Raw genomic sequence first — 14234 nt, 5'->3', positions numbered from 1 at the left:
TATTCACAAAAATAAGGTGGTTTTGTACACGGTCATACGATACGTGGTACAGAAAAGTCTAATTTTAGGTGAGTACATGGGGAGCTATATCTTTGCAGGTGATCCGTCTATCTGATACAGGTCCCCCTAAACTCTCTGGTGGCATGGATGTAATTATGTCCCCAGAGAAACCTAGATTCAAATGAAGGTCCTATATATACCATTTTTGATGTGTATTTGGCTGGGAGTCAGAATGACCCCAAAGGACTTGAATGTAAAAAAGAAAATCCAAACAATTATTTCGATTTATTAAGAAAAAGTGGACTGACAAAGTCATAAAAAAAATGGAAGAATTTAATAAAACCACCTTAGGGCTATGATCAAAAGTATGCCTATGGGGTCAGAATGTCCCCAGTCGGTAGTTTGAGGGTTAAAGTCTCAGTCATGGAAGAGGCTATAGAACTTAAAGTCCCTGTCAGGGAAAAGGCAATGGGCCTTAAAGTCCCTGTCAGGGAAGAGGCTATATACCTTAAAGTTCCTGTCAGGGAAGAGGTTATAGACCTTAAAGTCTCTGTCAGGGAAGAGGCTATAGACCTTAAAGTCCCTGTCAGGGAAGAGGCTGTAGACCTTAAAGTCCCTGTCAGGGAAGAGGCTGTAGACCTTAAAGTCCCTGTCAGGGAAGAAGCTGTAGACCTTAAAGTCCCTGTCAGGGAATAGGCTACAGCCGGTAGCTGGCTTAAGGCTTCCACATGCTTCAGTTCAGCTGGCGCCTAGGTATGCAAGTGTGCTCGACCGCTTGAAAAGACCTTTGCTTGAAAAACTAGAAAAAACTGTTTGTCTATCTTGAGATGCCATAGCCAGTAAAACACTTCCTCAAAATAGTCAGAATTCAAGAAATCTGTCATTCATTTGGATGTTTTTGCCAAGGATATCTTAGTTGCACAATTTTACATCTAACTAGGATGTTTGGTGCAGTATTTCTCCAGTGAACAAATGTGCATGAAAACGAGTCGTCTATCGTTGAATGGCAACAAACACTTAAATGAAGAATCCCTACTGGTGACCAATCACCGACGAAGGGACGTAGACTTCGGCTTTTGAACTTCGGCTTGCCTCGAGAAAGAATGTTGTGTGAACGAACAGCAAAAAAAAAAAAACTGTCCCAAATGAACAAAAATGTCACAGAATGTTGTTATAATATATGTAGGAACTGTTCTGAAATGTTTTGGATGGGAAGCATGTGGACGCTTCAGGAGGCAGGTAGCTATCGCCCTACAAAACAAAGGTACTTTTGTTCCGGGGGGGGTTGTTTCCTCTATGCTGCTAAACCCCCATCTGCCCGCTTTGAAGCAATGCCTTCATGTCTTTGATGTTTCAGTTGTGTTCCTAGGCCTGTGTGCCTTCATGTTTTGTCCTATATCCAAGAAGGGTGGGCTGAGAGCGATGTCAAAGTTTTCTCTGTTAATGTATACAGTAGTTTCGAAACTGGCCAAAGTGTAAGGGACATTTATGGAAACCAGAATGTGTAGCAGTAGATGGTGTATATAAGGGAATATGGTTATGCAATGTGTGACTGTGTTTCCAAAAGCATTACATCTATCCAATTAGATTTAACAAATCCCATCCCTTTATTAATAACGGTCTGCCAAGATGATGACAAAGAGTAGGTTCTTCTGTGAAACGCATCGCAGTGCTAGATGTGCCGCCAGAGATTCTGGGTTCGAGCCCAGGCTCTGTCGCAGCCGGCCGCGACCAGTAGGTCCATGGGGCGACGCACAGTTGGCCCAGCGTCGTCCGGGTTAGGGAGAGTTTGGCTGGCAGGGACTAGCGACTCCTGTGGCGGGCGACTCCTAGGTGTACGGTGTTTCCTCCAACACATTGGTGCTTCCGGGTTGGATTTGTGTTGTGTCAAGAAGCAGTGCGGCTAGGTTGGGTTGTGTTTCGGGGGACGCATGGCTCTTGACCTTCGCCTCTCCCGAGTCCATACGGGAGTTGTAGCAATGAGACAAGACTGTAACTACTACCAATTGGATACCACGGAAATTGGGGGGGGGGGGTTTACAGCTGTAAATGCATAGAAAGAGGATAGTTGTTGGGGGAGAAAGAGGGTGCAAAACAGAGATGGATGATAGTGGCTGTATGATTTTACTACAGGTAAATGGATCACCTGAGTGTAGTATATTCTTACTTCCTTTTCTGTTTCCTGCCTGCAGAGGAAGGTGAGTACTTCCTGAAGGTTCTGATCCCCAGCTATGCGGCCGGCTCCATCATCGGCAAGGGCGGACAGACAATCGTCCAGCTGCAGAAAGAGACCGGCGCCACCATCAAGCTGTCCAAATCCAAAGACTTCTACCCTGGTGAGTGCTCATTGACCAGTGCTATATTTCAATCAATGACGCTGTATTTTAGAGATCTTTCGATATACAGTAAATAAGCTTATTTCCGGAGTGTCCTATATGAATTTATTTTCTGACCTCTGCCTCTCAAAGAGGCTTCCCTTTTCCCAGACGTGTTGTGTCTGAAACCTGATTCCACTGGGTAACAGACATGGCCTCTGTCGGGGCTCAGGTTTCATGCAGCCGTGGAGCGAACACAGAGTCAAGTTCACCACTGATACAGGATTAGGGTTAATTAAAGGTGAAATTGTATTTGCCTAAACTCTTAATTCCCTCATGACGTTACATTTTGCACAGCTAGACACATGAGATGCGCCTCAGCTAAGTGCCCAGGCTGTCAGTGAAGCAGCTTGTGTGCTCGATGAGAATTTGCTCTGAACATCATTGAAGGGATACATTGAAATTATGAGACAAACCAATCACTGTACATGTTATATCTCTATCGCACTCAATGGGATTCTTGTCTGGACATGTGAAATGGGAGAAGATAGAATCAGTTTCAGATGTTGGGCTCCTTGTTAGAAGAGCATTCTAATTCCCTGTACATCCTTCTACTGCCAGCCCTGTCAACAGAACAGGCCATCTCTATTGTATCTCCTCTCCCTGGGACTCAAGACCCCATACTCCAGCCAGCTAGAGCAGATGCAAGATGTGAGACCCCCACCACCCCCCAACACTCCTCCCTTATTGCAATTGGCAGTAACTAGCGATCTTATGTTGAGAACGGCCTCGTTGAGATAGAGAGTGAAAAGGACCACAGAAAGAGGGAGGAAGAGAGTGAAAGGGGGCTAAAGAAAGAGATGGCTGTAAGGGCCCCTTTCTGTCGTCTTGGAGGAGTGCGGGGAGGGGGGGATGGGAGGAGTGCGGGTGTGTGTGTGTGTGTGTGGGGGGGGGGGGGGGGGGGGGGGGGGGGGGGGTCCTTCCTCTGCACTGAAGGAGGCATCTGTATGCAAATGAGCACCGGGCGGCTCTTCCTGGGTGACAAATCAAAAGGTCCACCTGCTGCAATGTCCCGTCTGGGAGGGGGGCACGGAGGGAGGCGCTGGGCGTAGTGGGTGCCGTGGGGAATGATGAAAAAAGTTGAATCAAGTCGGAAGCAAATGGCCGTGTAGCGCTTGAGACTCTGTCCCACCGCACAAGACGTGCTCCCTCAATTCACCCTGGGATAGTGCCTCACCAGCATTTCATTCCCAACCAATTAGTTGGCCACAGCAGTATTGGGCCGAGACAGGCAACATTTAGATTTATTAGACACAGCCCCTTCCAAATATAGGCCGCTGCAATGTTTACTGGAAAGTAGAGAGCATATTTTACTGCGACCTTGCGTGGACACAGGGTCGAGGCTCTTTAAAGGGGGTGTACAGGTTAGTACAGGTTATGTGCGGGGTACAGGTTAGTCAGGCTTTTCCCACTCATGCTGTATGTGATATTGACATTTGAGAAATGCTGGAAACTGATTAAGAAAGTCAATGTCAACATTTCTCATTTCATGCCTTCAGATAGGCTCCTGAGTGGCGCAGCGGTATAAGGCACTGCATCTCAGTGCTTGAGGCTTCACTACAAACACCCTGGTTCGATTCCAGGCTGTATCACAGCTGGCCGTGATTGGAGTCCCATGGGGTGGCGCACAATTGGCTCAGCATTGTCTGGGTTTGGCTGTCATTGTAAATAAGAATTTGTTCTTAACTGACTTGCCTAGTTAAATACAGGTTCAATTCAAATTAAATAAAAAAAACAATTAAATGGCAAAGAGCCCCAAGGTGCTATATGCTCGTTCACTTTCATATGTTAGCTGGAATACAAGAAGGTGTTTTCCAGTCCAATCATCATCCAGGTGATGAGCTTATTTGTTCTGGGTCACCTCTCCAGTCGCTGGAAGCTGTTAACTGTCTCCAGAGACCCTAAGTAGGTCAAGAGAATGGAGGTGGTGTCTCCTTCCCTCCTTTAAATTGAGGACCTGCTGCAAATTTGGGAGATACATACATTACAGTAAAATGGTTCATAAAGACCACAGCCTTTACATGTTTTTGACCTATGAACCCACCTACAGGCTACCACCTACAAATCGTTTGTCGTTGTCCACCTATGACACCCATCCCTTAGGATGCCCTCCCGGTATGAAGTCACCACGGGGTCGTTTTAATGGGGTTCAAAGGTGACGATGGTGGAAGAATAAAGAACTCTCCCTTGAAGTGAGCGACAGTCCCCCCCCCCCCGTCCCCGTCCCCGTCCGTCCGTCTGTCTTGTTGTTTGTTCCTCAATGTTGACTCCCTCCACGTTTAGCGTATCCTGACCAACCACTCACTGATCTTTCCCTCCAGCTTCTCTGTCCCTCCCTATCGCTGGAGCGAGGCACCATATTGAAGCTTTGTCTTAATCCTCTGCCATGATTTCGGTTTTCAGTATTTAATACCTTGCCCAACCCCACAGCCCTTCCCACTGCCCCCCCCCCCTCAGGCATTATCAACATTACTGATTTCGCCCTCCTAAGCCGCTTAGGCTCTAAGCTTTTTGACTGAGGGATGAAAACCCGCAATATTGCATATCCAACTCGTTTGGGTGAAATGAGTTTTGTGTTTGTTTTCATTTACGGTCTATTTTCTAGATGAATCATTATTACTGTCTGTGGTTTAATTCCGTTATTCAGTTAATTCAGTATGTAATCTAAATACAATTGTTGATGTTGATTCTGACTGAATGTCAGAAATATTGGGATGAATGCATAGTTTGATGTGCCATGCCGCTTAACTGAGAGCTTCACTGTTGATATGAAGTTGTGTTTTCATTCTCTAGATTGCCCTCTCTTTTCACTTCTGGTCAGCCATTCCAGGCTGTAGTTTTATTCTAGGAAGGGATGCTGTTCAGGGGAGTAGTTAGATATGGGAAGGGACATTTTAAGGCTAATGGTGGAAGGATACCACTATTTTGACTGTATTTTGATGTTAAACTCTGTGAACTCACACCTAGAGACAGGCCAGTTTCATTGGGTTGAGATAGTTTTGCCTTGAACTGTCAATGATTTCTGTCATTGATTACCTTTAGAAAACATAGAAAATTCTCCCATATCCACCACTGCCAATATTATGCCATTGGCATACATGTACAGCTCACAAGAGGTTGGTGGCACCTTAATTGGGGAGGACGGGCTCGTGGTAATGGCTGGAGCGGAATAGGTGGAATGGTATCAAATACATGGTTTGATGCCATTCCATATGCGCCGTTCCAGCCATTATTATGAGCCGTTCTCCCCTCCTCTGCCTCTACTGGTGCAGCTTTAAAAGCAACCATTCTCATTTTAATAACAATACACTCCATCTTCATTTTAATACAATATCATGAACTCCACAGCGCTTGGCTGATGCTGAGTCAATGCTACGTAGTTGTATTCAGTGCCTGTGTGCATGTCAGCCTAGTATGTGGAGGGTCTTTGTTGAGCAGCAGTAGTGACAGTGTCGCCAGTAGTAACAGCAGCAGTCGCAGTAGTCCCAGTGAGGGATCACAGGCTGGTGACAGGGTGCCCAGCGTCACCGTGGGGGCAGAGGAGGTCCCCTTAATCCCACTGGCTTTGTTTTGTTTTCCATCATGTGTGACGTCACCGTGAACGCCAACAAACGGCCCACTGGCTGAATAATTCCTCGGTGCCAGTCAGTGCCTGAGCGATCACTGCACGCTCTACCATGCCACCATGGGGCTGTCACGTCACAGGCAGGCAGCACACACAGGAGCACAGGGAGGATTAGAATGACGAGGACTAAACTACTACTTATCAGCCTCATCATCCACATTATCTTCACCGGGTTATTGTTTTGATTTGAATGGTTTTCTGGCATTATCAAGGTGACCTTGCTTGACTGTATATGACAGCTATGTTTGTGATGTAGTCAGTTTGGCGAGATAGTCTGCTGGACATTCTGTTCGCTTCCAGGTCCACTCCATCACCCAGCTGCCTTGTGTAACTAACCCAGAGGCTTCACTCACCTCTGCCACTGCCTGCATCAGGCCACATCAATCACCCTGCCCAGCTAGGAAAGGCATGGCTAATCAATCTAAGAGCCACATCCATAGCAGAGTGCAGGACATTGTAGCTACCTGCAGACGTATATACCCAGATGCATTCCTCTCCTCTTCCCTCCGATCCCATTTTGCATTTCTCTCTCTCTCACTCACTCACTCACTCACTCACTCACTCACTCTCTCTCTCTCTCTCTCTCTCTCACTCTCTCTCCCTGCTGTCTTCAGTCTCTGAGGTGGTGTACCTTCGCCGGTTCCATGTGCTCTAGCTTTTTAATCAGATATAATAAAAGAGCTCACTGGGACCGGCCTCCATCAACATATCCCACAGATCAATTGTGCCGGGAGTGGGAGCATCCTGCCCGCCTGCATGGTGAAATATGATTGTCATCAACCCCCTACACTCTCACTATCAAACAACCCCCGATAATCCATTCCCTGCATAACCTCCATTGATCTAACAGGCCTAAGTCTGTGTTTACTTCTGGAAATGAGAACTGTGGCTAAGTGTGCAGGGAAAGGTTAAGGGAAGAGAGGCAGTAATCTTTTTCCACCCGCTGAGTTTTATCACACGGTTACTCATATCCCCCCCAGACTCCCCCTGCAGCACCACAGCCAGTCAGTCTGATAACTCACACCATAGAGTAAAAAAATAGCAATGTTTTCTTAAAAATGCTTGAATAAAAACCAAACGGGTGCATTATCTCCATCTGAAATTGTATGTCATGAAACATGGTTTAAAAAAAGTCCTGCAACAATATTCTCCCCAGTAAAAGAATGCATGGGACAGTGAATCCAGTCATTATCTTACTTTCTTTTAAGAATCTTTGAACAGGTTCCTCTTCTGTGTCTAAATAGGGGAAATCTGACCCAGTGAATCTCACGCCACAGGGCACCTGCCAATCACAACATCATCAGACCTGGCAACCAATCAGAATACACCTCTGTGGTTGCCGGCACAGCAGACAGGCCAGAGCTGTCCTGTGATTGGCTGTAGACGGGCTGGCTGACAGAGAGGGACGGGGGCTTTTGTTACAGGCTGATTATGTACGAAGGGAGTCGAAAATAGCCCACCTCAATCCTTCCTTTGTGCTGGCATGACAAAGCTCTGCCCCAGCTGTGCTGTCTCCTCTCTGGGACTATACAACAACTGCTACTGCCTGACCTAAAGAGGCCCAGACCTACATAGGACTAATCAATGCTAGAGCCTGTTTGTTAGAGGGGGTTGATGCAGGCATATTAATTTCAATGGTTGAAGGCACAAGTAAAGAGATTATGGCTACTGGTCTTCTGTTTCTGAGAGAGTAGCTGTATGAATGGATGAGGCTTCTGAGAGAGTAGCTGTGTGAAGGGATGAGGTTTCTGAGAGAGTAGCTGTATGAATGGATGAGGCTTCTGAGAGAGTAGCTGTGTGAAGGGATGAGATTTCTGAGAGAGTAGCTGTATGAATGGATGAGGTTTCTGAGAGAGTAGCTGTATGAATGGATGAGGTTTCTGAGAGAGTAGCTGTGTGAAGGGATGAGGTTTCTGAGAGAGTAGCTGTATGAATGGATGAGGTTTCTGAGAGAGTAGCTGTGTGAATGGATGAGGTGACTGTGGAAGGAGAGAGTTGTGCCTTAATTAGAGGTGGGAATGTGTATTTGACAGATTGGGGGAACAGAGAGAATGGGAGAGTGATGAAGGAAAGCAATATCCAGTGGTTTGAATGGTCAATGATGGCCCCAAACTGTCAGCGACAATAGAGAGTGGTGGGCCACTCTTAATGACAATAGAGTCTTTGCCATTGTGACCGCTCAGCCCCTCAAGGGTGGGGGAAGGGGGAAGCGAGTTGGTCTCCCATCTGCCTCAAGAGGTTCATGTCACACTGTGTGTGGTGTGTGTGTGCAGGCACTGGCCTATAGTTTGATCCGTTTTAGCATGTTATGCATTTGTTTGGTTGCTAGCTTGACCACATGTTTGGGTGTGTTGTATAAGTTTGATAGCTACAGTAATTCTACCAGTGGAGGCTGGTGGGAGGAGCTATAGGAGGATGGGATCATTGTAATGGCTGGAATGGAATAAATGGAGTGGTATGAAACAGATCAAAACGTATGAAAACCACATTTGACTCCGTTCCATTGACTCCATTCCAGCCATAACAAAGAGCCTGGCCTCCTATAGCTCCTCCCACCAGCCTCCACTGAAATATGCTGTCTAAGGAGATACAAACCCAGGCTTTCTAGCTCATTGTACTATCCTAGCAGTTAATGAAATAATGCAACTCACTCTCCATGTCTTGTCAATGCCATGAGTATGATTTGATATCATCACAATATATCTTGTTGTTGTGTACCACCCTGCTGAAGCCAGCAGAATATAGTTGATGGCTATCAAACTGCCTGACTCTCTCTTCACGTCTTGTCATCAGCTGCATATTTCCTGCGAGCTCATCACAAAAATGCGTGGTCTTTATTTAGGCTTGCTTGGCTAAGCAACAAGGCCAGCCTCTTCAGACAAAAAGAGGGGTGAAAAAAACGTTACTGTGGAACACGCCATGAGTGACAGTGTAGGAGACAACAGACGTTCTGGCTTCAACAACAGAGTCGAGTTAGAGAAAATAGTTGACGTGTTCTCTCCTGAAACATGTTGTCACAAAGCTCAGCCCCACCCACTGAGACGTCTGAATCACCACCACAATTGACTTGTTTTGTCATCTGAATTGAGCTGCATTGTGGGATGTTAGAGAGCTGAGAGAGAGAGACTTCCTGTGTTCGCATCACAGGAGGTTGGTGGCACCTTCATTCGGGAGGACGGGCTCATGGTAATGGCTGCAGCAGAATCTGTGGAATGGTATCAAATACATGGTTTCCAGGTGTTGGATGCCATTCCATTTGCTCCTTTCCAGCCATTATTATGAGCCGTCCTCCCCTCAGCAGCCTCCACTGGTGCACATGCATGCTTGTGTGTGTATACGTGTGTACGGTGTTCTCGAGGTACAAAGCAGGAGACAACACACGTATTCCACCCTGCCTCCCAAAACAAAGCAGGGTTTTGTGGGACTGCACTGCACACCCTGTTGCCTTGGTGATCGGAATCAAAGTGACAGCTCCCCAAGCAACGGCGCCCTCTCCTCTCCCTTCCTCCCTCCCCCCTCCTCTCCTCTCCTCTCCTCGCCTCAGCAGGTGTAGCAGGAAGAGGAAGATGTCTGTCACTTCGGGCCTTGTGTCTCTGCTAGAGGAGAGGAGAGTGACGTGGGACTGCGGCTGCGCAGCTCATCAGCGGCTCTCCGTGTTCGACTCAGATCGAGGGGGCCACAGATTCAGGGAACCAATGGGTAGCGAACAGCGCTGCAGTCGTTTCTGTGCGCCCGCGGAAAGGATGGGAAGCAAAAACACAGCAATATCAGATTGACCTTTTGCTTGTATGGAAGTTCTACCTCGATAAGAGAACTGGATTTGTTTCGAAGCCTTTTTGGATTCGATAACATTGTGGTTTTGATCGTTTACGTTGGTTGGGTCTATCGTGGTTGTTACTTTCAAGTATTAAGTTATAGAGCAAATATAGTGAGCTTTTAATCATGATTATGGTCGCTGGCTTTATGCTACTGTTCAAGCACAAATATTCAAAGGGAGAACGTGTGAAAAATACAAGATCTTTATATGCAAATCGAGCCATCTGTGCTCCAACTGGATTGCCTGGTTTCTCTGCCGCGCAGACACCCAATAGCAGGGTTGGGGTCCTGAGTACGCTCTCCTGTGATTGCACATTCACCACAATGACACTTAGCATTTATGATTGCCGTGGAGACGTCCCTCGTTGCTGAACGAGGTTAGAAGCAAAGGTCTAAATCTCCTAATGTCCTTGCCGTGGGTGGAGACTGTCTGAGGGAAAGAGAGTGTATGTCTTAAAGGAGCGTGCTGCACTTTTACTGCCTGATGGAGACCTGCTTTGTGTGTAGTTTGCATTCCCTTTAAAATGGAAGGTGAGCGCTGACAAAGAGGTTCATTGAAAAAGAGAGCCGCCCCGGTAGTGGATTTCCCCCCCATCTTTACAGACCCAGTCTCTTACATGGGGACAAAGCCCCCCCCCCCCCGTGCCCCCTCCCACTCACCCCCGGTAACCCCCATCTCCCCCCTAAAAAAAAAAAGACCAGGTTCCACAGCTGCCTCTAGCTCCGCCCCCTGTCCCTCCATTATCTCTAATCCCCAGTGAAAAGCTCCCCCCTTCACACCCCAAGTCCGCCCCGCCCCAACCCCCTATATCCTCGCCCCCTCTCTGTGGTTCATTTCCCCAAAGCCATTAGCTGGAACTGCCCCTTCAACACACAATCTGCACTCTCACTTTAATTGCGGCAGATCGGGGCGCGCTAATTAACTGTGACCTGGCAGAGGGGTCTCATTAGGGGGCAACAGGGCGGGAGAGCAGGGCAGGGGAGCAGGGCTGTGGGTGTGTTGGCTGGGGTCAGTACAGTTGGTGTCCAGCCACGTCATGAGACAGCCGGACCCATTGTCACATGGCTGCTGGAGCCCTGACAGGACTTGTGATGAGATCTTGATGGGTTTCATAACCCTTGACCTGAGTCTGATGATGCGTGGCGTCTACATTCTAGATGATCATTTGAGACCGTTTTTATTTATTAACTCGCTAACCAAAAATACAGTATATGGTGATTTACGATGTATTTTTTAATTACAGAGATATATGGAAACAGTAAATCAACCTAATGTTTGCCCAGCATGAATTGGTGAGGCTGTTTATAAAACAAATAATTTTGGGGCAGTTGAAATCATAGCCTTCCAACGCCATAGGGTTTTGATGAATGATAATGACATCAGTGTTAAATTGGGATGCTTTACTGTCAGTGCGTTTTTCATGTCACTCCTAGAGCAGCGGCCTCAGCTCCACTACATTAGTAAAGACGGGTGAAACCTTGGTCCCGTTAGTCACTAAAGACATTGCTAATTGTTGTTTTGCTGATAGCTAATTGCTATTTTTTCACCCTGCTGTTGGAACCACACAAACACCCCCCAAAAAGACTGAAAGAGGACACTGCTCCCATAAATCAGACGAGAGAGAGAGAAAGAGTAAAAATATCTGTAGAAAGAGGAGGAGAGAGAAGAGGAATGGATGGAGTAGGAATGGTGTCCCGTGCATTTTGTTAGTTGAGTCAGACCCTCTCCTCTGCATAATTATAGTCCTGCTGATTATGTCTCTAGTCTAAACACAGAGAGGCCTATGAGAGGCAGCCCAGGCCAGGGTCGCCCATGGGCCGCACGTGCGATCCCAGCCTTCAGCCCCCCTACGCCTCCTCTTCCTGGCAGGTGCGAGAGGAGAAGGCTGCTTTTCAGAGGCTTCTTCTGGAGCCGCGCGCTATACCGCATTACACCTCTAACCGGGATGCGAGGGGACAGGGGATCGTCAGTCCGCCTGCCAACAGGCAACGAGAGAAAAATGGGGGGAATGGGGTGGGGGGGTGGGGGGCAGCATTTTAACCCTGACAAACCCACGCTTCCTGGGAAAAGCCAAATGACTCTCCTTGACCCATACACTCAAACCTTTGGCGTTCTCATGCTGAACCACATTTGAAAGGAAACGTCTGATCCACCGATTCAGCTGTAGAGTCTTTACTAGTGTCGTCTCAGAGACTGGGTCTCCACTTGAGAAATCTTTCGCTGTTTTCTAAAACATGCCGTCCTGTACCAGGAGGTGGTTTAGCTATTTCACAACATATTGACATATTGACACTAACACTCCAGTGAGTGTTAGATTCTGTTTGTTTAGGAGAGAGCGAGAGCACATTCATATAGGTGAGTTTGCCTTTCATAGTGCTTACACAGTGTAGAACAACACTTGTGATAAAGGATGTGTCGACATCGGCAAGCATATGGGTTTCATGTGGTTTTTCTGTGGGATTGCGCGATTCAAATCAAATCGTATTTGTCACATGTGCCAAATACAACAGGTGTAGTAGACCTTACCGTGAAATGCTCACTTACAAGCCCTTAACCAACAATGCAGTTCAAATAGCAGCCCATGTAGGGCTGAGTGCAGACTGCAGAGCCTCTGTTATTTGGCTGAGGCCCGTTCACAGGCTCCATTGCCTCATTGCAGTTTGCAGCTGTATAAAATGGGGAACAGATTTTATATGATGTAAAACGGCAAGCATCCCCTGTCTCCATGGAAAAGGTCATTTGTTGAGTAAACGCTGTGGTGCAGATGAATAAGAGTTTAGAAGGAACAACACTACTCACAACACGTGCCCATGGAAACAATGAAAAGAGCTCGAATCTGCGGCTCCCACTGGACTCCATCATCATGGCTGGAGAAGGTGAGGTGGAGAAGGAGAGGTGGAGAAGAAGAGGTGGGGGTGGGGGCAGGATTAGAGCGGTTAGAGCTGAGTGACCGGCCCAATAAACCCTGCAGCTCGTCAGGGGAGCCACACGACCGGGTGGAGGATAGAGGGAGGAGGGTGGTAACGGAGGGTGAGTCACTGTGGGTAGGAAGGGAGGCAGCTGACACACGGATAGTAGATGGTCAGAGGGGCAAAGGGTAGGGTGGGGTGGTTGATGCCAGCTGACACAATCTGGCCACCCTCCAGACCAGACCAGACCAGGGGGATGTTTTGACAACTTTGATGGACGCGGGGCGAGCGGGGACAGGTGTGCGGTACCCAACACTGCCAAGGGGAGTTCTTAATGGGGATGACACAAAAGCGTTGAGGACAGGGAGCATTTGGGGTGGGAGGGTAGGGTTAGAGGCTTAGAGCCCTAATCGACTGCCTTCAGCTGCCTCCACCCCATCCCCAGAGTGAAGGCTTCACCAGGCCCTTGTCTCTTTCCATCGACAGGAGCCACCATGGTCTGGTTGACCCTGGAGCCCGGTCCCACTGCAGAGAAGGTCACAGCCAGCCTTAATGCTCCTTAAAGCCCCGGGCCACTGCTGCCAGTCTAAACTCAGACCTCCATTCCTGTCCTCCTCACACACACACACACACACACACACACACACACACACACACACACACACACACACACACACACACACACACACACACACACACACACACACAGGGCGCTAGAGGGATAGCTCGGGTGGGAGTCAAATAGTCAATTCAACATAATAGAATCCAAGTAGAAAAGCAGGCGGGCGCACAATTGGCCCAGCGTCGTCCGGGTTTGGCTGGTGTAGGCCGTCATTGTAAATAAGAATTTGTTCTTAACTGACTTGCCTCGTTAAATAAAGGTTAAATAAAAAATAAATAAAAACCTAGCTGTGGTGAGATGTTGAGGACAGGGGGGGTGATGTTCAAAGAGGGAGGGCTGGGGGGGTGATGTTCAAAGAGGGAGGGCTGGGGGGGTGATGTTCAGAGAGGGAGGGCTGGGGGGTTGATGTTCAGAGAGGGAGGCCTGGGGGGTTGATGTTCAGAGAGGGAGGGCTGGGGGGTTGATGTTCAGAGAGGGAGGGCCGGTGGGGGTGATGTTCAGAGAGGGAGGCCTGGGGGGTTGATGTTCAGAGAGGGAGGGCTGGGGGGGGTTGATGTTCAGAGAGGGAGGGCTGGGGGGGTTGATGTTCAGAGAGGGAGGGCTGGTGGGTTGATGTTCAGAGAGGGAGGGCTGGGGGGTTGATGTTCAGAGAGGGTGGGCTGGAGTGGTGATATTCAGTGAGGGAGGGCTGGGGGGTTGATGTTCAGTGAGGGAGGGCTGGAGTGGTGATGTTCAGTGAGAGAGGGCAGCCAAGAGCCTCTCTTCTCTCCCCCCTAGCCTCATTCCTTCATCCCTCCCTCCCTCCCTGCCTCCCTCCTACCCTCTCGCTCTCCTCCATCACCCACTAACCAAGAGTAGCTGCCTCATTATTCATTGTGTGTGTGTG

General features: G+C 48.2%; 1 protein-coding gene across 2 annotated transcripts in view; it reads left to right on the top strand.

The window, feature by feature from the left end:
• The window catches only part of LOC139385625 (RNA-binding protein Nova-1-like), a 52733-nt gene that overhangs the window by 9414 nt on the left and 29085 nt on the right, over window positions 1-14234 (top strand). For both annotated transcript variants that reach the window (XM_071130845.1, XM_071130844.1), the window contains one exon: window positions 2193-2336. In XM_071130845.1, the coding sequence (XP_070986946.1) occupies window positions 2193-2336 (144 nt within the window). The remainder of the gene's footprint in view (window positions 1-2192; window positions 2337-14234) is intronic.

Source organism: Oncorhynchus clarkii, chromosome 27, assembly GCF_045791955.1.
Source record: "Oncorhynchus clarkii lewisi isolate Uvic-CL-2024 chromosome 27, UVic_Ocla_1.0, whole genome shotgun sequence".
NCBI classification, from domain to species: Eukaryota; Metazoa; Chordata; class Actinopteri; order Salmoniformes; family Salmonidae; genus Oncorhynchus; species Oncorhynchus clarkii.
This window is presented reverse-complemented; position numbering and strand designations above follow the sequence as displayed.